Genomic DNA, 27,746 nt, shown 5'->3' with positions numbered 1-27,746 from the left:
ATGGAAGCATCTGTGCTGAGCCCCACGTCCTGGGAGAAAAGAAGGGCCTGGCTGTGCCAGAGCCGCAACTGGCAAACCCAGGTCCTGGAAGAGGAGGCTGCTGCTGCTGCCCTGGAGGATGTGCCAGATCCGGACCCTTCCAGCCTGGATGATGTTTTCCAGGAAGGTAAGAGGTTGTTGGATATCACACTGGTGCCCACTGTGTCTCCCACAGCCTGCACAACATGAACGGTGGGACTTTGTTAGCGTGTGACCTCAGAGAGGCTCATTTTGACTTGTTTAAATAAATAAAAGAGAAGTGGCCTAACATAACATTATGTGAGAAAGAGGCAGGTGTATGATTGAGAAAAAGAAAAGGTCACTTATGCATCATCCTGAAAAACTTCTGTAAGAATGCAAGGCCTGGGCCTGTCTGTGAATTTTGTTTGTATGACAAGGCTAAATTCAAGCTGTGCCCAGAGTCAGGCTGAGGCTCTGCCATTAACAAGTGTGTGACTTTGGAAAGTCTGTCACCGAGGAGGTGCTTGTCCAATGAAGCAGTTGTTCCTTTTCCACAAGCCCACATTATTTGAGGTACAGATGAGACCACAGACACAGAGAGAAACAAAAGTTCTGGTGCCGAATAAACCTGTCCGTGCTTGTTAGGAAAGATGAAACATAGAATTGTCCTTTTTATTTATTACTTTTCCTTTTTAGTAAAGGAACCATTCCTGTTTCCAAACCTTGAGGAAGGAAAGCAGAAGGCCTGATAGCCTGGACATTTTCCAGGTTCCCAGGTAGAAGAGAAAAGGCAGGTAGCGAGAAGAGATATATCCAACATCTTTACATATGGGTGCTGTCCTCTCAGATCTTAAGGAAAACTTCATGGTGAAGAAGAGTTGTGCTGTGGCTTATGTAAGGACAGCTTGCAGAATGCCATGAGTTGGAGGAGGAGTCAGGTTTCCTTCAGTTCTCATAGTGATCCAGTTTCTGGTTTTTCTAGGGAATCCACTCAATAAGATTGAAGACTGGCTTCAGGACTGTGGGTGAGCACTCAACAAGCTGTGGGCTGGATGCGGGCTGCAGGTGGGAGCTCAGAGGCAAGAAAAGGGGTTTGAACTGGTTTGGTTTGCAGGCATGTTGAAAAAGATTTTTTGGGGGGGCGGGGGGGGTCAGTCGGTGATCCAAATATGTGGGTCAAATGCACCTAAGGACTCAGACGAAGTTCAGCTGGAGGTTTAGAAATCCAAGATAGACCTGGGCTAGAGCTAAGAGGACATGGAAATCTATGTCTGTGGGAAGGACAAGAAAAAGTGTCAGAGCTTTGTGTCCCTTGGCTTTCCCCCTCAGACTTCAATTTTACCTTGTGTGACAGAAGAGGAGGAGTTAGAAGGAGGACGGCTCCTCCTCGGCACCAGTGCATGGCTGACGTGCTTCTACTGCAGAGCACAGGAAGGAGAGGCGTGGGGTGTTCAAAGCAAAAAAACTCAGGCACTTCAACGTATATCATCTCTCTGCTTGGAAACACTTTAAATACGAGACCCCTCCCCTCAAGAAACCCTTCAGCCTGTACCATTTTAAGTCTTAGTCTCCTCCAACATAATAGAAAGCTTTTGTGGCCTAGTTAAGCCTAATTGTCCTTTTAAGAATGACTTCTAGGATGTATAACCCCTGCCTGCTCCTCATTTTCCCTTCAGGAATGCCTGCAGCTTTATATAACCTTTATCTAAACTCATCTATTAAGTGACAGAAATAAACCCATCCTTGTTTATTTGGCAGGAAATAAATAGCACTGAATAATCAAAGATTGTTTATTTTAATTTTGCCCTGGAAGGAAATGCCAAATATTTATTTTGCTTTTGTCTTTGCTGTTCACAAAATGTGTTATCTTTTCTTATCCTAATCTTATTCACAATTCATTGACTTTAAAAGCCAAATGGAGGATCTTCAGAATGCTGAAAGGAATTGATGGAGAGAATAGACTTGCATGCAGGGTTTAGAGACATGCCTGTGATGAAAAGTTATGGGTTTCATGGTAGTGTACCAGATACGCAAAGGAGAGGCACCTCAGTTAATGTCTTTATCACATTATCCAATTCCTTCATTCACATCAAATCATGATTTTTAATTGTGCATATTTTAGATGTCTGATTTGCCTAAAGGGATGCCAGGTATTTTTAAGATTTTATTATTGAGAATTTTATTCAATTTATTTTAAAAATATTCACCCGCTTTCCTCCAACTCCTGGCAGATCCAACCCCCTTACCTACCTGCCCAGTTTTGTATTCTCCCTTTTTTTTTTTGTTTTAAAACCTATTGATACCAATTTGTGGGCCCATCCACTGGAGCGGTCAACCTACCAAGGGCCACACCCTTAGAGAAAACTGACATTCCTCTCCCAGCAGCTCCTCAGATAGGTGAGCGCGCTCTTCTCCATTCTGGGATTTTTCCTCAGGTCTTACGCATGCTGTCACAGCTGCTGTGAGTTCATATGTGTTCACTGTAAGAGCAATACCTGTGACTGTTACAGTCTTTCTGCCCCCTCTTCCAAGATGATCCCTGAACCTTGAGAGGAGGGGGTGTGATGTAGGTGTCACATTTAGGGAGGAACTTCCTCAGCCTCTTATTCTCTGCATCTTGGCCTATGGTAGGTCTCAGTCCTAATCACTCTTTCAAAAAGCTTCTTTGATGCGGTTTTATTTTCATGTTTTTTAATTGAATTTTTGCAAACTTCTCACAATCCATTTTGATCATATTTAGACCCCCCCACTCTGCATCCTCTTTAGTGTCCCCCACCCAATTTCATGTACTCTGTTTCTATATATATGGTAGATAGATGTATAGATGTGTATATATATATATATATATATATATCATATATATATGCCTATGGAGTCAAATTTGTGTCCCCAAATCTGTGACCCTTTAGTGCAGGTCATACAGCAGAGCCTGATTAACTTATCCAGCTTCACACCATTAAAGAAAACCCCGACTCTTCTTCTCCCAGAAGCTATTGGCTCCCAGTAGTCCCTCAACCGGGATCAGGGCCCCTTACCCACTTTTCCACTTCTATGCTGGAATTCTGTCTGCTTGAGCTTATGTGGGTCTTGTGCATGTTGTCACCACAGCTGTGAGCTCTTATGAGTAAAATCTATGAGCATAATAAGTCATTAGGAATCTGTTTAATGCCATCTCCATTTAGTAGAATAATAGTACTAGTTTCTCCCCTAGGGTCTATGACTATTTAGTTGCAGACCTTGGCCCTGATAACTGTGTCGGGTATGGGTTTCATCTTGTGGAGGGGCTTTAAATCCAATCAGAAAGTGGTATGCCAAGTATTTTCAAATATGCTTCTTGACTTCAAATACATTGTGTTCTATCTGAAATGAGTGAATTCTCAGAAATACAATATTGGATGTTCTACAAATCACCTTTCCCTACCCCTTGGTCTACAAAGATAAACCTTGAACCAAAGCTTATGATGAAAATGTGATCCAGTAAATGAAGGGCTCCAAGAGTCAACCCTTACTGTTGTAACCAACAGTAAGCAAATAACTGAAATTCTTTCCACCTTAAACTCCTTAGTAGGAGGGCAGCATAACTATCAAAGCTTCGGTGGGATGATATTTATATAAGTGCTTTGGTTTTTGATGATGTGTGAGAGGACCTGTTCAATAGGAGGAATTAACCAGGTAGGGTGGGCTGTACCTGTGTTCTTGGGTACTTGGGAGTCTGAGAAAGGAAAAATAATTAATTCTAGGATTTTAAGATCAGCCTAGGTTACATAGCAGAACCCTATCTCAAAGAGATAAAATCAAATCAGAATCTATAACTTCCAATAATTTCACAGAAAAGTCCCCTACCTCCTTGACCTATGTACATCTCTTTATTTTTCTGTAAAAGTGTGCCCATAAATGATACACATCAACTTTTAGATAGTGGCCAGAAACCACTAGGAAGAACAAGCTATTGGCATCTCTCATCCAAAGTGCTCCAAAATATGAAACATTTTGGGTGCCGAGAAGACCCCATGAGTGGAAAATCCACACCTGACCTTATGTGAACAATCACAGTAAAAATGAAGCATTTTGTATATAATATTGAATAAAGTTACAATCATGTTAACAAAAAATATATGAAACATAACTAAATTTGATGTTTAGACTTGCTATACTCAAGTATCTTTTCTAACATAACTCCTTATGCATATGAAAAACTACAACATCTGAAAAAAATTCCCAATCTGAAATCCTTCTAAATCAAGCACACTGGGTAAAGGACATGCAACATGCACTATGTAGCTATAACACAAATATTAACTGCAACAGTAATGATAGCATTCTACTGGTAGACTGATATAGCAGTATCAATGTTTTAGTAGTCTTAATAAATATAATTTATATTAACAGCATTTGTAAATATGGTACTATACACAAAATATTTATAGTCATAGATCAGAAAGAGAAAGAAGCATGTTTGAATGCTTATTTGGATTAATTATCCACTCTTAATTATCTTGAATATCATTTTACAATTCATAATGTGCCTTGATACGCTGTCTTTTCATAGTAAAATAAAGATTTAGATTTGGGAAACAGTTGATTTATTTAACTATTGAAAGGATACTAGCTGAAAACACTGTTTATGTAATGTTTCGTTTTGTAAAATCAAAGCACAGCTTTACAGACAATTAGAGCCCATTCCCATTGTTAGACATCTAAGCCACTTCACGAGCCTTTAGGTCGTGTGAACTTCTGGAGACGGATAATGGGAAAGGTTCATTCAGCATCAGCCCCTTTGGATGCACTTCTGCCTGATTCTCTACTAATTCACTTTGCCAGCCTCTCCGCTTCAGACACCACTTGAGGTTCCATTCAAAGCATCATGCTCAACTTTCATTTAAAACTCGTTAGGAAAGCGAATGCAGCAAAACTCACAACACATCAGTCCTTGAAGTAGACTTAGATAATGATAAAAGTCAAGGGATCCAAATTCCCTTTTGGGGTTCTTACCCACTCTTGTTAATAAAACAATTAAGAAACAGATTCAAAAAGACTTTGTAGGACCATTTTATTAGAGCTTGAAAGAAAGACAAGGCAAACAAGCTATAAATCTCAGCAGCTGCCAGGCAGAGGGAGATGGGGAGGAGGAAGAGAGAAAGTCATGCCTTTTGAGCTTGGGTCCAAGAAAGCAGTTATGTTCAGCAATAGATGTTAATGAGTATGCACGTCAGAAGGTAGGGGGTCAGGGGAGGGGCTTACAGTATAAAGTAGAAAGTGTCAGGGGAAGCATGCTTGGGCTTTTGACCAGTATCCAAGAAAGAAGAGGAAAAGTTATACTGTTTAACTCAGAAAAGAGAGCGGGCTTAGTCCTGCACGGCAACAGCTCTGGAAGCAGCTGCACTGGGAGATGCAAGAACACTATCTCATTAAGGGGATGAGTACTCCTCTCATCTCCTTAACACATTCTCAGGAGAATCAGCATTCCTAAGCCCTGCTCTTCTGGCCAGGTGATTGACTGGTCCAGCTGAGGTAACCCCTCATTATTTGTTTGTTTTTATTTTACTCAGGTGAATGCAGTTTTCAATAGGAAATGATGATATAGGTACAAAGTATCAGCGCTGATAAAAACCAAAAAAAGGCATCATCTAGTAGTTGATGTGTATATGAAAGGACAGTTGCCCTAGATATAATTGCATTTTATTTATCAATAACTGCAATTAGATAGACGTGATACTACATTTTACTCTTTTCCCCACTGATTCTCTTAAGGGAGGAGACAATAGTATATATTATTCCAACCTTTGGTACAGATCAGAGAGTCAGTCTTCACCCAGAACCTAGGTAGAACTCAAAGTCCATTCTTTGGACTGGAGGAAGTAGCTTTGCCTTAAATGGCCTCAAGAGAGCCCTGGTAACTCCACCTTGTCCTGAGGTATTTTAAATCCTAAGGAGGGGAAGTTGCTGTTTCCCTTTCTAGCATTACCAGGGAAACAAAGGTGGAGTCTAATGTTGCCGGTAAGAGAATGGCCGGTCCTCACTGACCTCCAGGGCTACTAATCCCTAAATCAGTGTTTAAAATCTAGGTGATGAGGAAAAACAGAGTGTAGGCAAAAGGACTCATGAGTCATAGAAGAGGAGATAAGTCATTTTATTCCTCTAATTTCAGCCCTGTTGTATGACACCCCCCTCGGTGGATTTGTGAATTCAACTTTCTGTCTATTGAAGTAGTAAGAACTATTTTTGTATTCTTAATGAATCCAACATGTGTTATTCCTTTCAGCAGTGATTGTGAAAATTAAGCTTTCTTTCTCATTCCATCAATCATTAGTACAATAGGAATCAGACACACTGGTCACTGAATCCACCTGTTGCATCGACCCACATAAGAAGCCCCAACCTAAGCTGAAGAACTATTGGCAACTGATCACTTCTAGGTGAGGGAGAGTTGGTCTTCTTTAAGGGAGTGATGCTAGATAGGCTGACCAGGCTCCAGTGGATGAACTCACACTGAGAGACAGCTAGGGACATAAACTTGACTCAATAGGCCTTAGCTATATGACAGGCTGCATGAAATCCAGTTGGGGGGGGTGGGCGTGCTATGGAGGAGAGGTTCAGGTAGGTGGGGGGGTCTAAATATGATCAAGATGTATTGTATGAAATGCACAAAAATTCAAAAATTCAGTTAAAAATCAAAAATAAATATATATATATTTCCTCTAAAGAATAAAAGAGCTTCACTATAACAACAACAATAATAATGTGTTCTAGAGGGAAGGATTTTATAACATGAAAAAATATCCTTTTTAATGTTTAAAACCATATAAATCATTCTCTTTTAGTATTATTAAAATGTAAATTGCATTGCTATACATAAAATATAGTTTAGAAAATAAAAATGAGGACATTAAGAGCATTGGGAAGGCAGGATGGAAACCAGGTGTGCTGACCCCAGTTCAAGGCTGTTTTGCGTAGGATTTCACTTACCTATTTTAGACAAAGGAAATTTCTTTCTTGTCTATAAGACTGAGTTGTTTCTCAACTACCTTTTATGCTGATTTCCATTTGCTCTTCTGGTCAAGATGGTAAATGCGTGATAAGATATGATTGCAAAATCTGAAGATATTTATCCAGGGCACAGTTTCTTCTATTTCCTGAAGGAAATGATACTCAGCAAGAACATGTTACAAGCAAAGCGAGGAGATGTGGGGAGATAAGGCAAACCAATGACACATGTACATGTGATGTGGAAATTATGATCCCAGAAAGTGCCAAATTCTGGCTATTAAATCACCAGGAAGTTATGGGTATTTTGGCATCAAAACCTCTGCCGTTTAAATGTATTGACCCAGTTTTGCTTCTGCATTTTTATTTTGTTATTTTAATAAGTCTGAAAAATCATTGCAAAACTGACTTCAGACAGTGTGGTCAAGGCAAGCACATTCAGAAACATAGAGCATGCCAGTACCAGGGCCTCATGACTACTGTGAACCTAGTGTCTACAGACTGGTTGTCTGAAATATGAAAGCAAATTCAAATCCAGTACCACTGACTCTGACTGGAAAATTAATATGAGTATGTGGGAGATACCCGAGAAAAAACCACCTGGAAAAATGTAGCAATTCTCTTTTTGTTTTAGAACGTCTGAAGAGGGACTTTCAGAAGAAGTGGGACACTCCATATACAATGGTGAGATCTCCCTGTTGTTCCATTTGGATGGTGATACAGTTGTGTATTTGTGGCTGTTCATGCTTATGCATATCCCTGTATGCTTGAGAATATTTGAGTGTCTTTAGTGTCTAAAAATGTCATTTAGTTGTCAAGGAGCAATCCAGAAAGTCCATAAGGAAGTGTCTCTTCAAAGCTACATGCCCCTTGTGCTGGATAGCTTTAGTGTCAACTTGACACACCTGGGTTGAGGGAGCCTCAATCGGGGAATTGCCTCTATTGGACTGGCCTGTGGCCATGTCTGAAGGGCATCTTCTTGATGAGTGATGTGGGAGGGCCCAGCCCACTGTGGGTGGTGCCACCCCTGGGAAGGTGGGCCTGTGTTGCATAAGAAAGCAGGCTGAGCAGGGGCCAAGGGAGCAAGCCTGTAAGCAGCGTTCCTCCATGGCCTGTGCTCCAGCTCCTGCCTCCAGGTTCCTGCCCTGAGTTCCTACCTTGGGCTCCCTGATGAACTGCGTGTGACCTGGGAGATGTAAGACAAATAAACCCTTTCCTCCCCAAGTTGGTACTGGTCAGAGCGTTTTGTCACAGCAATGAAGAACAAACTAAGACACCCCTTATTACTCAGATAACCTGTTAGTCCTTACTGTAATAGCCACTATTGGAAAAGAACTTTGTAAAATATGTGCATTAGTATGTGTGTGTGTGTTTGAGTATGGATGCACACTCTCATGTATAAACTAATTGGAAGAGGGTTTTACACATGATTATGTGGTAAAGAACACAGATGAGTTACAGATGAATGTATGCGATTCTGAATCAAATCATGAACACGATTTCAGGTGTATTGGTTGTAAAGCTGGATGTAAGTTTGTAAATATATGGATATCTAGCATAATTGTGTAATTATGTGACTCCAAGGGCAAGCTTTGATGCTTTAGTCTCTCTCTCTCTCTCTCTCTCTCTCTCTCTCTCTCTCTCTCTCTCTCTCTGTTGTATTCTGACTTGACTTTCTGTGACCTTCATCTGATTATTTGGCAGGGTACTCTAGCCATGGGACCAGCTTTGAAGATGACTTGAGCCTTGGAGCAGAGGGTGAGTGACCCAACTCTCTGATGCTGAGATCAGTGAAAAGGTACAACATGGGATAAATTAAGACTAGAATGGAGGGGGCCGGAGGAGGCTCAGTGATTAAGAGCACTGGCTGTTTTTCCAGAGGCCCCAGGTTTGATTCCTAGCATTCACATGCAGCTAACAACCATCTGTAATTCAAGTTCTAGGGGATCTGATGCCCTCTTTTGGCCTCCACGGGCTGCTAGCACTCATACAAACATGCAGGGAAAACATTCATGTACATAAAAAATAAAAGAATAGGGTGGAAAGGGAGAACACCAGGAAGACTCAGGTTTCTCCTGGACTCCCATCCACAGGGAGAGAATAGTCTGCGGTTTTGTTGTTTATTTGTTTTGATATAAGATAAACACAGCAAGCATCAGCAGCTGTGTTTGGAAATATTTCCTCACCAGTCGATCATGACCCCTGACAAGAGTCTTTCCTTGGTGCCTGAGAAAACAGTATAAAATAACCATAATCTTTACTGACTACTTATCTTCATGACTATTTTCTGTATTAGAAGCCCAAATACCAGTGAAGTCTGAGACCTTCTGTTTTCCCCCCCATATCCCTCCCCCCTCTTCTCCTTCTTGTCCTCCTTTTCCCCCTTCTATGCCCCCCCTTGTCCTTTTCTTATTGCTGAGTTTAGAACACAAGGCTTTGTCCATGCTAGGCAAGTGCCCCCCTATGAGTTATTCCCTCAGCCCTAAGAATTGGCTTTAAGATGTAGATTTTATTTCAGGGCTTGAAGCACTGTCCCTCCCCAGTATTTCCTAAGATCTGTAGAAACTCATGTGATGAGCAGGTACATGATCCCAGAGAGCTGAAAGGCTCTCCCTACTCAGGACAGAGGGTCTGTTGACCAGGCTTCAGTGATGGATCACAAGTTCCCATCCTCCAGGCCAGCTGTTCTTTGCTTTCTCTGTCCCCCTTTCCAGGCTGTGCTGGATAGTACTGAGATCACAGTGAGAGCAAACTCCATAGGGTTCAGCTGGCTTGCAGTAATGGTATAGGGGAGGGGGCTATTTTATGGTCCGAGAAGGGACACAGGTGGTTTTCATTTTCCCTTTTAACTCTTCTCTGTCTTTCTGTCTCTATCTAGCCACACTACTGGCCACCAATGGAAGCCCGTTCTCCAGGTAAGACACACTGAATGTCTCCTCTGTCAGGCAGTGAACTGCAGGGGGTGTTAAAATCAGAGGTCTGAAACAAAGAGCTAAAGATACATAGTAGAGAGGAAGACTTTTTAATCAGCAAGGAAGGGATAGTCTGCGTGTCTTTAGCAGATGAATCAGAGAAGTCCAGCAGAGGGTGATTACACTTAGTGGGGGATGCTTGAGGCCAGGAACAGCCTAGACACAGGCTCTGCATGACATCAGCTTTGATCTCTGCAGGAATTTCCTCCAGACACCCAGGCCTTGCCATCTACTTGATCTTGGCTGTAGTTTGGCTTCCAGCAGCATGACTGGTGGGACCAACAAGACTAGTTCAAGGTAGGTACTAAGGTTTGGAAGGTCGGGTTGATGGGAAGATGAGAAGGAGCGGAGAATGAAACCAAAAGCAGTGTCTCGTTTCTTCTGGGGTCACTTACTGGAGCGTTCATGCATTTTCTATGCACACTTGAGAAACATGACCATGCTTATACCAAAAATAGTGAGGGATGCAGAGGAATCTTCTCAAAGCTGGATGCTATGCATGAAATATAGGCGTCACCTTCCACAGAGCCTTATCCCCCAGAGGTGTAGTGATAGTACCGTGTCACAGACCCTAGACTTACACTAGGTGCTCAAGAAACAATGTATAACGTTTAATCAACTAATTTGTTGACTGAATGAAGCAATAAAATATTTCATTCAGACCAGGGACTAACTAGGAACTTGCAAAACTGAGGCAAACAAAGAGCTTGTTCCACGGGGCTCTCAAATATTCCATAGTTACTTCTCTGGGACTGTGATAAACACCATGTCAAAGCACTTAGAGAAGGAACAGTTTATTGGGCTTATGGTTCCAAAGAGATAAGTGTCCGTCATAGCGGGGGGGGGGGCACGTGGCAGGGGCAGCAGGAGCAGAAAGCTGAGTACTCACATCTTCAAGCAGGCCCAGGAGGCAGAAGCAGAAACTGGCAGCTGGACAAGGCTCTGAACTCCCAAAGCCGCTCCCAGCGACACACTTTCCCCAGCAAGGCCACATCTCCTAGGGCTTTTGTGACTTTTCCAAAGCTGCACCACCAACTGACCAACTGTTCAAATAGTTGAGCCTATTCAAACTGAAACGGGGAGAAAGAGGATCTGCTAGAGGGTTCTTAGTCTCATTCATAAAAGAATTTAAGAATGAACCCAAATGGAAGCTTTTACAGTTTTATTAGACTCTTAAAGAAAAATCCTCAGAGCAGGCGAGCTGGTAATCTTGGCAGCTGCCCTGAGGAGGTGAATAGTGGGAAGAAGGAAAGAAAGCCATGGAGCCATGAAGGCTTAGAGCCTGCATGGAGGTCAGACACGTGGCTGACTGGCAGCCACGTGGCTGGGAGAAGGAAGCTTTAGAGAAAACGTGAAGAAATAGTAAGAAAGGCATGAAGAAGAAAAGGAGAAATTATGTGTTCCTGAAGAGTTCAGGAAAGCGGACAGACTTATGGAGACCTACACAGCTGTGGCTGGTCTGGAAGTTCTGCTGGGGAAGTTCTGCTAGTTCCAGGTAGAAATATTTACTACTTAATTAACACACCAGGTATTCTGCCCATCTACTTAGCATAACCTGCCTTCCTGGGAGTGGGTCTATCACCAAGGAATTGACCAGTAAGACTGGAAAAATGGGTCCTCCAACAGATACAGTAGACATTTTCATAGTCTGGACCAGTTAATTTATGGGGCTTATTGATACTCTATCAAAACCACCAGAGTATACATGCAAATAAACCTAAAACCTAATGGTAAGTGATAAGAATTCGTAAGATATGATGAAAAGCATCAGAAATTTGGAGTCCAAGTTTGAATTTGAGACTTGGCACTGAGACTTACACATTTTTCAATGTGACTTTTTTTTTTAATGATTTATCTTCATTGAGCCTTAGACCTACCTACATATAGTTCAACTAAATGAGAAAGTACAAAGATAGGATTCAGGTGCCTTGATATTTTTTACAGCTCCATAAAGTGATCCAAATTCCAGCAATGGTTGTGAACAAACTGATCAAGACAATTGTGTGCCAGCTACTCACAGGCAGAGAAACTTACCATAATGGAGATACAATGAGCACTTAGCTGACAGCACAGGAGTGGATTCAGTGATTACAACTGTCCAGTTACTAACAAAATGGCCCTTGTTTGAATTTTTAAAATCCCAGCATTCTTTCTGGAAAGAATGACAGTAATATTCCAACCCTCAAATAAGGCACATCACCCTATTTTCACTGCTAAAATGAACACAGATGTAAACTAGCCCAGTGGTACTCAGATTGGCATGTGGACTCAGGTTGGTGCCACACTGAGCATGTAGGTGCTCTGAGTGGCAGGAGGTGAGCCCACCATCTTCTGTGACACAAGCTGTAAAGTGCTGGGAAGAGGGAAAGTTCTCTAAATCAGGTTGTGGATGCACCCACCCTTAGAGTAAGAATCAGATCAGAGCTGTGATCTTTACACGCTCATCATTTAGTCAGTCATCTCCGACAACTCCTAGGACAAGCAGAGCGACAAAATGCAACCTGGCAAAAGCCAGATCTGTCACAGCATGCAGCAATTACTTCAAAAGGCAGCTACAACATTTCTTTGCCTCTATACTGCTTTTCATTTTCAAAGTGTTTCCTTGTTTATGTAAATTTGTTTTCAGCTGTAATAAGTTGTTCAAAGCACTGTGCTGATAGCTTTTATAACCAGATCTGGAATATACTTCCTGTGCTTCAGACAGAGAAATTAGGTTCAGTGTAGTGAACGCTCTTCTTAAAGTCAAAAAGACACTAAAGAAATACCCCATAAGAAATTTTAGTTTTCTGACACTGTGATTAGATAGTTTGCAGTAACACAACACATTTCAAAGTTGTTCTGTATACCCCAACTTCCTCTCCTCAGCATTTCAGAGATTCTGGACCAGGTGCAAGAAGATGCGGAGGATGTCCTCTTCAGCCTGGGCTTTGGCCACGAGGACCACAAAGATACATCTCGTATCCCTGCAAGATTTTTCACCAATCCCTCTCGGGCCAAAGGCATTGACTTCCAGCTCTTCCTGAAGTCCCAGGTACAGAGGATTGAGATGGAAGACCCCTGCCTGATGCTGGCCAGTGAGTGTTACTTCAGATCCATGCTCTCCTCTGTCATCCATCTGTCATTCACAACGGTGGCTTCATACTCCATTTTCTCATGGTTAACTTCACTTTGTTATTTACCTTCAATACATCATAGAGCACTTTCATATCTACTTCTTTCTCTGGAAGGAATAATCTTCATGAGGCCCAAGCCTATTACTGCTTCCTTCAGGCCTATGTCATTCAGCTGAATCACACCAGCACAATGTCCTTAAACCTCAGTCCATTTGTCAGATCTTCTTGTTGGGTTATTTACTGGGGCCAGGGTATCTTAGTCAAGAGAGGGGACTCTGAGTATCTGAAATCTGAAGGGGAGAGACACCAGTGAATAAGACAGTCCCTCCCTCTGAAGTTAGAGCTTTAGGAAGTCTTTTGAATTGACATTTTAAATTGTACTTCGCTGATGAACTCCTAGAATCACCATCTTCACCCCTTGTACCCCAGGCAGGTTTAAGCAGGTTCAAACACTGGCTGTCACCGCTGATGCCTTCTTCTGCCTCTACTCCTATGTATCGAAGACACCTGTCCAAAAGTTCATGCCATCCAACATCTTTTGGAATTGTAACCCAACTGATGTGCCATCCATCAGGATTCTAGCCCCAGAGCCAGAACCCCACTCACCCAGAGACCGTCTCCGGAAAGCAGTCTCTAAAATGTGCCTGTATACAGGTTCCCGAGATCAGCTGTCACCACCTCACCACACCCCCAAAAGGAACAGTTTGGACCAAGTGGTGTGGGAAGTGATAGACAGAGTAAAAGGAGAGAAACTAGGGCTCCAGCAAGGCTCTGGGTATGGTCAAGGCACACAGGAAGATCCTGTGCTCCCCTTAGGAGATGCGGATCTGCCTGCTTCATTTCAGTGCGCACTCTGCCCTAAAAAGGAAACACAGATAGAGACGTGGTGTGCACACTCTCTAGCCAGAGCAGATCCACAGTGCAGCACAAACTCTGCACAGGAGAGGAGAGAACTGTGGGGTCTACAGGCCACCAATAAGGAGGCCCATTCGGCCAAGAATGAGACTATGTGGGAAAGAAAGAGCAAAACAAGAAAGAGCTTATTTCAAAAGAGTCCCTTGGACAAGACAGTTAAGTCCCTGGATCTGCCCATCACCCAGCAGAAATGGAAACAGAGCAGAGCCAGCGCAGAACTGCATCGCTGTCTAACTCAGCAGCCTCAGGACACTTCTGACTTGGAAGCGGTGAGTAGGTTGAAAGGGAAGGCGTGACTAGCAGTGGGAAGGTCTGAACTCGTGCCTAGAAGGTGATGTGTTAATAATAGAGACAGAAAGAGAAACAACCTGATTTCTGGAGCATTCTCAGGTTTTACAGCTGCTTTTGTGACTCTTATCTGATCTGATTTCCATGGAAGGTTCTCACGAAATACACCTACACTTATCATTCTTTAGAAGTCTTCATATAAGCACAAATGAGTCTTCTGTATAAGACACAGCAGAGCTTTTTCCACACTCCCAAATCTATCTCCTTCTCCGTCTATGTCTGGATATGTTTGAAACCATTAAGGACTTTGCACTCCTCTGTGTGAGCACTGCAACCTACATATCAAAACAGCACAATCCTTTCTTACACTAGCAATCATCCACTGGACAAAACTTGGGTCTAATAATGCATACTCTAGTGGAGAAGTTGACCCTTACAAAAAACACACACACACACACACACACACACACAAAAAACCCACCAGGCAAAACCAATGCAATTCTCAACAAAGAACTTGGGGCCATTTGACAAACAGACTGTGATTCTAGAGAAGCAGAACATGTGAGAAGGGTTAGTGCAGGCACGGGGCGCCACCTCCTCTAGGTCCACCCGCTTGGCCCATGAGGACTGTCTCAAGCCCAGCATTCCTCTTACTTTGCCTTGGTATGTGGATAGTAGGGTCATCAAGTAGGGTTTCTTGGAAAAGCTCTCAAAGCCTTACCGCACAGAAAAGCCGTGATAGCTTACAATATAATTCACATGCATGTTCCCTGTCACTGGGTGTGGAACTATATAGCTCCCATCTCACTACTGACTGCCTGAAACAGCAGAAGCCAAGCCTCTGAAATACATTCAGCCTCCTTCCTTCCCCTACAGCTCCCCTCCACCCTGTACCTTCCCTTGCCCTTATACCTCACAGGCAAGGGCTGAATTCTTTTGTGATCTTGGCTGCAGATACAAAGCAACAATGAGGACAAGAAGGACAGCCACTCGCCCAGCAGACCCAGACATCCCCCTTCCACCCCACTTTCCTTGGAGAAGACCCAAGAAGTAAGTGGGCCCGAGTCCCAGGCAGGGGCTCTCCAGCTTGTGTACACATTGTCATCGTCTGGGGAGAATTTTTACAAATGTCCATAACTTACATTTATTTTGCTAGTATGGCATGGATCCAGCAGCTAATTATTTCTGTAAGTTCCCCAGTTGAAACTGGAAAATGCTTCTTCAGATAAGTGGTGCTCGACTTAAGCTTGTATCAGAATAGCCAGAAAGGCTTGCTAAAGCGCAAATGGCCGGACCCCAGCTCATGCCTTCTGACTGAGTAGATCGGGACAAACTGCAAGCATGCGCCTCTAACAAGGACCTGGTTGTCAGGTGCTGTTGATGCTGCTGGTACTTAGCTGCTGGTTGTGAGCTGCACTCAGAGTGCTGAGGTTCTGCATAACTGCCTCTAGAGCGTTCGAATGGTGATCACCCGCCTGCTGGTTGTGAGCTGCACTCAGAGTGCTGAGGTTCTGCATAACTGCCTCTGCTCTAGAGCGTTCGAATGGTGATCACCCGTAGCATCAACAGCGCCTGTAGAATCTTGGGTTCCTATACCAAAAATCCTTAAATTAGGAAATTCATTTGCACTCTAATGTTTGAAAACATTGTTGCAGAAGTTTCCAACAGAGAGATATCCATGCCGAGCTATATCCCAGCACCCACTTCCGGTATGTCGTAAGCAACCCACAGCATAGGATGCAGGTCACAGCCCTCAGTATGTCTCACAGCTCTGCTCACTAAGGTTTCTCGTCTACTTCTAGGATCTGATGAATGGAGCTTTCCCTCCCCACCTCTGAGCAGGAAACGGAATTTAGTATGCATTGGTATTGTATCTAACATTTCTGTATTCTAGATATAAGGTTTTTCAGTATTAACTTTCTGGGTATCACTTTTGCCTTTAAACCCTTTGACTAGAGATTTATTATTAAAGCTGAGTAGAAATTAGTTCTTACAGTTTTACCCACCTCTCTACTAGGATGATAAGGACAATTCATTTCTCCAGGACAGTAAGAATGGAAAATTTTCTCCAATTAAGTAAATAAATTTTATTTAGAGGTCCGTTCACTTTGTATAGCTCCTAAACTGATAGTAACATACACTCTTAGACCAATAGTATTTTGGTTATCACTCTATACTTTCAATGCCATCTGCCTCGACACACATCAATGCAAATCCCCCATCGTTTTAGAACCCTCAACACTCTTCTTTCTCTTCCCCCCATTATCTGTACCTTTAGGTCTATGGATATATAGATTTAATTATACACATTCAATCCCTTGCAGAAGATGTGTATATCAGAAAGCAACAAAATAGCACATGTACTTTAAAATTTTTAAAGTTGCTGAGCCAGGCATGATGGCTTATACCTACAATCCCAGCACTCAGGAGGCTGTGGTAGAAAGATAACAAGTTTAACCGCAGTACACTGAGTTCTAGGCATGCCTGTACTACCTAATGAAACTCTGCCTCTATACAGAGGAAGGAGAGGGCTTAATTGCATGTCTGGGACCTTGGGCCTGAGTATCCTACTAGGCTCTCTCTCTCTCTGTGGGTGGTTTCATCTTTCAGTATTCAGCCTGTCTTTCTTACATAGAAATTCAACAAAAATGAAAGCTCCAATAACTTCAGAAAGTTGTACAGTACCCCCTTTTCTACCTAGCATTTGTCACAGCATGTAACAAAGCAACCTGACTTCAAAAGGATGGAAAACAGACTCTACATTTAATGGAATGGGAAAATCATGCCATACAGAGACAAGTGGGATGGGAAGGTTGTATCTTTATAAACAGTCCATCACAAACTGTAAGAAATAACAGTTTAATCAAAAGCATTTATTCTTCATGTATTAAAGATTCGCTGAGACTACGCCCTTGTTCAAAAGGTCAATCAAACAGCCATACCATACAGACTTTTGAGAGGACATTAATCCCTAGATTCGGTGAATTAAAATAGAAAATGTGTAACATGTACCTTACAGCAAAGTCACACTGCCAAGAATTTACTCTAAAATCCAAAGTGTTACTTCTGTGTTCTCTGTCCAGCAGATGTCAGCCTCACACAAGGAAACAGCAAGGTGTCCCACAAAGGCTCCATAGGTCTACAGTGCCCAAAGCACCCCTCACTAATCTGAAGTCAATCAGAATAAATTTCAGAATTCCCAAATATCAGAATAGACTGGTGAAGACATGTATTTCAACTAGATGAGTAGATTTCATTTTCTGCCAAGGTAATGTTTCATCTGAGCAGAAGAATTTACGGTCAGACATTTTGTATTTCTGATTCTAACACAGGTATTTTTCTAAACTTTAATATATCTGAAATTAGGATATATCTTATAATTAATGGTATTAGATAATCTGCCTTTTTCATTGATATATTTTTACATGAAACATCAAATAATTATGAATCTTATAAAAGATATTTTACCAGATCCAATGAAATACAGTAACATTAGAAAAAATGTGCTTAGAATCACAAGTAAATGCAAACAAAATGTTGTGTGGATTTCTCTTCTCTGATTCCGCAGAACAAGAAACCTCTTTCTGACAGTCTTTGTCTCAGTTTCGGACTCTTGGTGCTTCCCAAATCTTTCCAGGTGTCCTCCGTATTTGTTTAATGATCTTTTTTTACTCATAAACTACCTCTCTGCAGTCAGTGTCCGTCACCCTTCAGCATCACAAGGTCAGATGGCCATGGAAACAGCTCAGTGCTGCCAAGGCCAACAGCTGTGTGATAGATGTAAGGGAGTAGGATCACTTACCACCACAGGCCTGGGAGACTGGTCCTCAAATATCTGAGAAAGTCTCACTTCTGCCTCTTCAAGGGCTTAATTTTCTCCTCTAAATTAATACATTCACATTTTAGTGCCATATCAAACCGCTGGTGTTAATCTACTGCTTGGTATGAGCTACAGGAAAAGCAAAAGTATGGGTAGAATGTGACAGCAACATTCAACCCGCCACGCTTCTCAACTGCTGAGTCTTCATTACCTAGAGAAACCCAGCTGCCTAGGAAACAGGCAGGGTTTAGAATCCAACCCTCCAGAGTTTACGCACAAAAACTCAAAGCCTTCTCCTCTCCCCTCCCCTCCCTCTCCCCTCCCCTCCCTGGAAGCCACTTCCCTCTGTAGATATTTTTACTGTGGTTTAAAATTAACATGGGCCAATGAGATGGTGCTGTCGGTAAAACGCTGGCCGTGCAGGCCCTAGAACCTGAGCACACAGCTCCTGTATTTTCTCCCACTTCCCCTACTGAAGGCACATGTCAGCCTGTGCCACTGAGATCTGTGAAGAGGAACATCAGCACAAATCTTAAACCCTTTTCCTGGACTCAGCTTCTTACTAACATGATAAAAGCCACTACTTTGTTTCAGTAGGAGGGCGTCAATGGAAAAGGCTGTGGATTTGAGATTCTTTAGAATGGTATAAACTTCAAGGGATTAGGAAGATCTGTTCCTAGGTACTTGGGGGAAGATTAAGACCACTTCTAAAAGAGAAGATGTGAAGAAAAGGAAACTACTGTCAGTGATGAGACGGCTCTTTTAGCCGAAAAGGTGCCCTTGTGCTAATGTTAAAAGCATTTGACTTATATAGATGAATTGTTTTTTAAAAAGAAATTAAGAGAGGAAGAAGAGGAGGAAGAAAAGATGAAGGAGGAAGAGGGGGAGAGGGAGCTTGTAAAAGTGACAGAGCTATTTAGTCTTTGAAAACTGTATGTATTTCAAAGACACAGAGAAAGAATTCATAAGATTTCTAAAGACAGCTGTTCCAAGAGAACAAGTGAGGGGTATCATTCCATTTTTGTACCAGGAAAAAAACTAAGTCATCTTTCCATTTAAACAAATTTTTCATTTGTCCTTGCTCCGCTGTCTGTCCTCAGACTTCCCTTCATCTCATCTCATTTTTCTTTAGGCTGGAAAGGTAGACAGATAATCTGTATCGCATAATGTTCATTTTCTGAGTCAAAGTTCAAACGGAATACAATACCCAGCCTGTCAAGCCACATAACTACAGATGTGCACATTCACGTGGAGCTCAAGCTAAGCGTTGCTCCTGGAGAGGGACACAGCAGACTGCATCCATAATAATTTACACTGCCCTTCTGGTAGAAAGGACTAGTGGTTATAGAATATTTTCACAGTTATTATATCATGTCAATTTTATTATATTCATATAGAGAGATTACAAAGATTCAGAGAAGGAAAATGACCTTGCAAGACCATGTAATCAGTTATTTTTGGAACCAGAGCAGTACCTGTCTCCTGAGTCTCAAGTTGAATGCTTTCTGTTAAAGCACATGGTTGTGGTTGTGCAGAAATCCAGGCTGTTGCTGGGCATCAGAGCACACCTCACTGCCTGTGTACTCCGCCTTCATGAACTCTGTCCCAGATCCTCCGAGCTAAGAGAAAAGCCCTCACCACCTCCCCCCGCCCCCCCATTGGATTTTTTTGTCCTCTTAAACTCACTGACAAGAGCATTGGACACTTCAAGTAGCAGTGCTCATAGGACATTTGAACTTGTAGTTTCATGAGAGAAATGACAAGATCATAAAAAAATTATGCTTCAAAAAATATCATGGGACACAAAATTTTAGCTTTCTAAAAGATGAAATGTCCAGGTGAGTCTGGACAATTGAAAATGTTTGAGCAGATGAGGGTGGTAGAGAGACGTTTTAAAAAGAAGTAGAATACTGGTATTTTAGGCACATGAAGGCATTTTCAAAGGCAGAGTGGAGGAAATGTCATATCTTCAGAGAATATACTCTGTGCCTAATGGGAGAAATACTGAATTTGAGAATAAGAAATACAGTTATTAATGAGATATTGAAATAAACTCTTTTATTAACTGGTCCTGGTTTGGTTCTTTTCAGAGTTTCCCCGTGCAGCAGTAGCTGGCCTGAAACTCTTGACATAACCCAGGCTGCTTCAAGTTTACAATCTTCCTGACACAGGCTCCTATATTAAATACTCTTTATTTGATCTACAAAGATAAGAAGTCATTAATAAATTCATGAAGGAAATGATATTAAACTTGTCTTTTAGAAATATCATTCTGTCAGAGGTGTGAGAAAAAGACAAAGTAGGGAACCAGTAGGTAAGATCAATAATTTAACGTTCCATCACTGAAGCCAGAGACTTCTGTATGAAATGTGATGATCAGAGTAAGGAGGGAGCATTGAGAATGGAGGGGCAAAGAGTGAAGTTTGAGATATTTGGAGCATAAAGCAACTATGTTCACTTGTTCGTGCTGCTATATAAATTTAGCAAAATATTGAGTTGGCTACTTCACAAATAAGAGGAAATTATTTCTCATAGTTCTGGAAGCTGAGAAGTCGATGGGAAGGAGAGCACAGTCTTCAGCGGCATGTGTCATACAATAGCCAAGAAGGAAAGGGAATGCAGATAGGACTGGATTTGCACCTAGACAGCGACAAGCAACCTTGATAAGAGTATTTTCATTTAATATGACAAGGCTTTAAAATGCTACTGTCAAAAGTGAGTAGCAACCCCTGAATATAGGTAAAGAGCTCAAGAAGTGCTCGGGAACATTTCTGCTGTTTGATTCTCTTTCTTCTGTGATGGGGAAAGCTTTAGAATTTACATTTACTGAAGGCAGAGAAGAAATAGAATGGGAGACTATAGACCAGAAAGGAAGGGGTAGTGATGGATCGTGAGGTCACTTACTGGTAACTGAGAGGAGTTGAGATCAGAAGCACTTTTGGAGAATGTAGTCATAAAATAGTGGAAAGAACTTCGAGTTTAAAGAAAAATGATAGCTGGGAATATACTTTCAATGGTCACCTGCAAAGAAAATCAAAGAAAGTTCTGCCCTGTGGTTTCTTCCGCTCCCCACTGGAGTCACTCCTTAAAAATGGGAGGCAAGGGAGGGATTCAAGGACAGTGAGGAATTTCTCAGAGGGAGGACATCAACAGAACCATTTCTTAATAGAAATATATGGGTAGCTGAATAGGTGAATTATGTCAGATTCAGCTCATGGTGCAGAATTAAAGGTAGTTTCATGATTTTCTCAGTCAGTGTTTAGTAATCATACAAAGGTGAGAAATATAAATGCACAGTTTTATATTATAAAATATTTCCTAGAGTATAAGTATACTTTTATAAGCATTAAAGAATCATTAGTTAACTCTTCTAAGAATCTCCCCCTCATATGAAAAAGAGCAGAAGCCTTAAGTCACCTTGAGTCACACAACTCTTTATCATAGATTCTTCTATTGTTGCTAAGAACTTTAAATATTATAATAGTGAGAAACATTTCCATAGGTGACATATGAATATTCCTGTGATGCTTAAGTGCCTAAGGTCATCTAAAAGAAATACACCTTATATTTCCTTTGAATCAATTGTAGGCTTTCTCAACACCAGCATAGCGTGTTCTCACGACTGTGGCTTCACAGAAGAGCCCAACGGTCACCTCTTCCTGAAGGAAGTTACATTGTCCTCAACATCCAGCCCCTGCTCCTTGCAGCCCCAAATTCCCAAAGGCATTAGGAGAATTCCAGCGTGGGACACCAAGATGAAGACCAGACCAAGAGACTTGGACTCTACATCCTGATGCTGGTGTAAACTGGAGGCACAGACAGACCTCAGACACGTTTCTTCATTTCCCCACACCTTCGCTTCTCCTCTCAGTGGATGTTACCTACAGGAAATGGACATGGGCAACGCAGTCAAAGACTTCTTTTTGCCTAAGCTTTGGTACTGCTGAAGACAGAAGGCATAAGAATAATCAAGTCTGCAAAACAGAGGTGGCTACTCGATGCTGTTAAAGGGCTCAGGCTAAGAGGAGGGAGAATCCTCCTAAGAAGAGGGTCAAAACCTTCAGTGCAGTCACTGGAGGATTTCCTCCGGACCTCTGCTCCTTCGTAAGAATTAGTTAAATTCCCAAAGATCTACCACTGCATCAGAGCCCTATTTACCTTCTTGGGGTTTTATCTAGGAAGACACTTGGAGTATTTCCCTTAAAGGAAGTTCCTCTGTCTTTCCGGATTTGGTATCTTCATAGGAAAATAGAAAGCTGAACTCAGGATGCTTCCTCTTGGCTTATGCAAAAAACAAGTGAATAAAAAATCAAACAAATAAAATCCACAGTATTTTCTGCTCGCAGAAAATAAAAATATTATTTAAATTGTAGCATGGTTTGTTGTCTGGTATTAATTTTTTCAAAGTAGGATCAAAGTCATGATTCTTCTGCGTCTGGCTCCTGAGTGCTGGGACTACAGGCATTTGCCACCAGACTTGGCCATTGGCATGTTTCTGAAGGTAATTAACAGCTCCATGTTCCTTTGGAGGGAAAAGGTTTCATCTGCAAGCATCATATATGGTGCTCTGCTAGGTGATATGTGGTACAGAGCATCTTCGGCACTTTCTTTCCTCCACTTCATTATCTGATGAATGGAAAAAATGCAAAACACGAAGAGAAGAATTTGAGGAATTTTTAATAAAAATCGTATTCTTGAGTATTAGAGAATAATACTTCCACTGGGCAAGATGATCAGAAAGAAGCCAGCAACAGGGATGGGCAGGGACCTAGTGACAAGGAAAATTTCTGCCATGTCTTAAATTGAATTATATATGGGAAAATAGAAGAAGATAAAGATCAGAAAGTTAGTTAACCTCAGTGGGTTAAAATGATAAAAATATTTCACCTTTCTTTTTTAATACATAAATATTTTTATTGAGTCTTTGTAATTTCATACAACAGGTCTTAATCAAATTTAGACCCCTCCTCCCCGATCCATTCCTCCCCCACCCCACCCTCTGCCAGACCTCAAGTTTTCTGCCATGCATGCTAAATCCTATCCATTCAGGGAGTTGTACCCAAATGTCCATCAGTGTAAATTGAGACAGGGTCTCAATGTGTAGCTCAGGCTAGCCTGTGACTCATGGTGTAGCCCTGGCTGGTCTAGAATTTCCATGCTATTTATTTTGCAAATTTTTAAAAAATATTTTTATTTTATGTGTATGAGTGTATTGCCTGCATGTATGTGAGTATACCCATGTCATGCAATGCCTCGGAGGTCAGAAGAGGGCTTCAGATTCCCCTGGAACTGAAGTTAAGGATGGTTCGTAGCCGCTATGTGGGTGCTAGGAATCAAACCCGGGTCGTCTGCAAGAAGAGTCAGTGCTCTTAACCACTGAGCCATCCCTCCAGCCCCTGCTGTGCAAATTTTTACTGAAACTAGTCTAGTGACTAGGTAGTCACTCTCTGGGCATCTTAATTACCAACCAACCCAGAAGCAACAAGAACTTATTCTGAACTGACTTATAATTTCCCTTCCTAAATTTTCTTTGTAAGAGCAGTTGGCCCTAAACTCAGCAGATATATTTCTGACCACCATCCTGCCTGGCTGCTGGCAATCTCAGAACACATCGAAAACCTGGTCCTTTGGTAAATAACACTTGCAATTGCTAATAAATCTTTTTTTGAGGGATTCCTTAGTCTTCGAATTTTGGGTTTACCACTAGGTAGCCAGATATGACATTGAATGGACTGTACAGTTTTTAAGGGCAGAGTTTGGGGCCAATTCTAGACCATCTGTATGAGTGGAAGTAGTTTTGTAACTTGGAGGGACCTCAACCCACTCCTCCCCAAAGTCCCCACCTTTCCTTCCCCTTCAGAGAACCTAGAACTTGAAGGTAGTTCCTTCCTTGGTGTTTACCTTTCAAAGAGCTTTTCTCAGGTGGCAGAAAAAGGCATCTCTGGACTACAAACCTGGAAAGAGGCTGAGAGATTTGTACTTCAGAAGGACAGAGACGGGACTTACAGTACATTTTATAGAGATGTCAAGGGCCTAGGGTCCAGCAATAAATGTTTCCTCACAAACTGAGGGGAAGCTTAAGGCTGTCTGGGTCACAAAATAGAGTCACAAAATGAAGAATATTTCATATAAAGAGCTCAGAGGACTAAAAGCCCATATGATCCCATCTGGTCAAGGAAATGGGTTGGCCCTACATCCAGTTTCAGGATTTGAAGGCATATAAGCAGCATGGCTAGAGGTAAGATTGTCTTCTGGAGGCAGCTCATAGCCAAAATGAAAACCTCTGTTCCCTACAAGGCTTCTGAGTCATTAGGCTGTCAGATTACACATCCCACAAGAGGCACTGATGGATCCACACATGCAACGCCTGTGAGAGAGAGAGAAACGATGTGCCATGCCTCTCACCCCACAAACGCCCACCACTAAACACGTTCTGGAGAACTGAGAAGGTGACTCAGAATCTTTTATAGGAGAGTCTATTATTAGCCTGAGAAGCAAAGGTTTCCCCTTCTCTTCACAGTTCTCCCTTCCTGCCTTCTGCCTCCGAGAAGGACTGTGCCCAATGCAATGAGTTCAGCCCTTGGTGAGTTCAAAGCCAGTAAGCTGCACAGAGAATTTAGGATGTTGTTCACAGCCACTGAAACAGTGACAGTGACAGCAGCTGTGGTTGGTGCTCAAGTTTCCTGGCTATCTGAGGGACACCTTTTCTCTGCCGTCCCTCCTCTGTGTTGTTCAAGCATTTTCTCCAGAGCCCCACTGTTCTCTCTCTGCACTGGTTTCTGACTCTCTCCTCTCCCTCCATAGTGTCACCTTGAATGATCTGAGAAACCTCGTATAAAAGAAGCCAGTCTGCAAAGAAGGCCACCACAGAAAATGTGACAACACATACTTGCTGCCCAAGAACAAAAGTTACAAGTGAGAATAAACAAATAAGGGTTCAAAGTGAATGTTAAGAGTGGGGTGCAGGGGAGGGAGCCCGGAATACCGGATCATTGCAGGGTACTGGTTTAAAGGAAAGTAGCATGGGCAGAGAAGGCTTCATCAGAAACTGGATTCTTTTCAAACCAGCCCTTCTCAGGTATCTGGGTCCGGTTAGATTCACAGACAGGGCAAGACAGTGATGAGGATTTGACTCTTAAACCTTGGGGCCCTACATTCTTGCAAACAAATAATTTAATTGGCTTGCTCACTCGCTGGCTCTTTGATTTGAGCAAAGTGTTGAGCTTAAGTTCTTCATTATAAGATAAAGATAACAAATGTTAGTCATGTCTATTATATTGAATTGAATGAAATGAAATAATAGCATTAGGGGTCAAGAGCACTGGCTGCTTTTGCAGAGGACCCAGGTTTGGTTCCCAGTACTCACATGACAGTTAACAGCCACCTAACTCCAGTTCCAGGGGATCCAACACTTTCTTCTCACTTCCACCAGCATTGCACGACACCAATGTACTTACATACGTGCAGGCAATACACTCAAACACATAAAATAAAAACAAAATATTTTTTAAAAAGTAATTTGTAACATGGCCGTGCTCACTCTAGACAGTATTCAGACAAAATGGGAATCCCTGATGTCCAGCATGTATGTGTCAGTGGCAATAAGACTAGAATCTTGCCATACTTGCTATGTGACTGGAGGCAAGTTATACCATTTTCTTTGACCTTAGATTCCTTGTCAGTTAAATGGAGATAGTGTCAGAGTAAAACTTTCACTGTTAAATAAGAAGAAAAGTTAAATAAGAAAGAAGTGATGGGTTGGAGACACGGTACAGTGGTTAAGAGCACTCACAGATTGTACAGAGGAGCTAGGTTCAGTTTCCATCACATAAAATCAGGCCACTCACAAACACCTGTAAATGCAGTTGCAGGTAATCTGATGCCCTTTTCTGGCCTCTGTGCATATCAGTACACATGTGGCGTACATAAACTCACACAGGCATGCACACACACAGACATATAATAAATAAGTAAATCTTTAAGAAAATTTTAAAGAAAGAAATGATGCTTGTATTTCAAGAGATGGAGAACAGGTCATTGAGAAAGACATTCTTGAGCCTTAAAACTGGAAACAAGTAGAGAGGAGATTCACATCTCAAAGGAAAAGGGAATGAGGTTATAACTACGATATTATTGAACACAAGTTTAAATCTTTTCTCTTTCGCTTTTTGTTTCATTTTTTGTTTTGTTTTGCTTGAGACAGTCTTGTTATATAATCATTACTGAACTGAAACTCATTATGTAGACCAGGCTTGCCTCAAGCTCATAGAGATCCTCCTGCCTCTGCCTCCCAAGTGCTGAGATTAAAGGTGTGTATTACCATGCCTGGCTAGACATTTTCTTGAAAAGAAAGAAGATTTGGGATTGTTCAAGTTTTTAATGGACATAGTTGTATTAGGTACTTTTCTGTTGCTGCGATAAAATGCCATGACCAAGGCAACTTATAGAAGAATTCATTTTGGTTTAAGGTTACAGAGGGGTAAGAGTCCATCATGGTGGGGAGGCATGGTGGCAAGCAAGCCACCATGTCACAGCAATGGAGAAACAAACTAGACAACCAATGAGGAAGACCCACTTATATAGAGAGTATTTATCATCACAGGCAATTTTGGAGATATATGCAATTAGTTTTTCTATTTATTTGTAATTTACATTTATGCACAGTTATTACTATGCATTTATCTTAAACTTTGCTATAAGCGATGACATGGACCCCAAATCAGAAAACACAGTGTACAGTTTCCTGCATTACCAAGTGGACACCCGCATCAAGCAGGAAAGTCCCCAGTATTACCAAGCTCAGCCTGTTTGGCTTCTCATTCTTCCCAGTTCGCAGACTCTCCTCTGATTTTTGTGGCCAGTCCTTTTCTTTGTGTCATTGTTCTTTGTGTATGCACCACTGACTACTCAATTTCGTTTTGCTTGTTTTCAGACCATATGTAAATGGAAACTTGTGGCAGGCATATTTTAGGTTTTGCTTCTTTCACTAGACTGAAATATCCAGAGTGTATAAGATTTTGTTCACTGTGTGAATATTCTGTTGTACCGTGCATGGCCTGCATTGATTCACCCACTCTACTACAGATGATTGTTTGTTTGTTTGGCTTTGGTTTGCCTACAGTACTTGACAAGGGAAAACCATGTAAGAATGCGCATTCTGAGGTGACCATCCTAGAATGCTAACTCTGTAACATCACCAGAATGTCCATGTTAGTGGGGAAATGGGTCACAGCTTGCAAATAGTTTCAAATTCAGTAGACAGTGATAACGGAGTAGGAGAGTGCCTGCCATCATGACATCTGCATCCAACCATTAATTGTCTATTTTTAAGCCCATATCCAGTTACAGGAGTACTTATTCCATCTGAATTTGCAATTCTATGACTATTAATAAGGTTAGACAGTTTCTTTACCTAGTATCTATTTTAATCACCGCTTAGGGAGCTGTCAACTCGAGTCCTCCATGAAATGGAGGAATGGGACTGGGGATAGAGGGCTACAGAAGCCTGATGACCTAAGCTTGAGCCTCAGAACCCACGTAAGGGAAGAAGGAGAGAAGTACTGCACAAAGTTGTCCTCTGACCTCCATGTAGACTCCTTGGCATGTGCACACAACCCAAACATACAGTAATAATAAAGTAAATGGATTGGCTCT

General features: G+C 41.9%; 1 protein-coding gene across 1 annotated transcript; it reads left to right on the top strand.

Annotated features, from left to right (window-relative positions):
- Positions 1–22,415, top strand: Tespa1 (thymocyte expressed, positive selection associated 1). The gene is made up of 10 exons (XM_008855077.2): positions 1–166; positions 983–1,025; positions 7,619–7,668; positions 8,689–8,742; positions 9,863–9,899; positions 10,155–10,253; positions 12,822–13,030; positions 13,499–14,253; positions 15,227–15,322; positions 21,681–22,415. The coding sequence occupies exons 1-10, from the start codon at positions 1–3 to the stop codon at positions 21,699–21,701; spliced, it is 1,530 nt and encodes a 509-aa protein (XP_008853299.2). The 3' UTR covers positions 21,702–22,415.
- The last annotated feature ends 5,331 nt before the right edge of the window (positions 22,416–27,746 follow it).

The sequence above is a fragment of the Nannospalax galili genome, unplaced genomic scaffold (assembly GCF_000622305.1).
Source record: "Nannospalax galili isolate Female #2095 unplaced genomic scaffold, S.galili_v1.0 scaffold3748, whole genome shotgun sequence".
NCBI classification, from domain to species: Eukaryota; Metazoa; Chordata; class Mammalia; order Rodentia; family Spalacidae; genus Nannospalax; species Nannospalax galili.
Note: the sequence above shows the minus strand (reverse complement) of the source record. Positions and strands in the feature narration are given on the sequence as shown.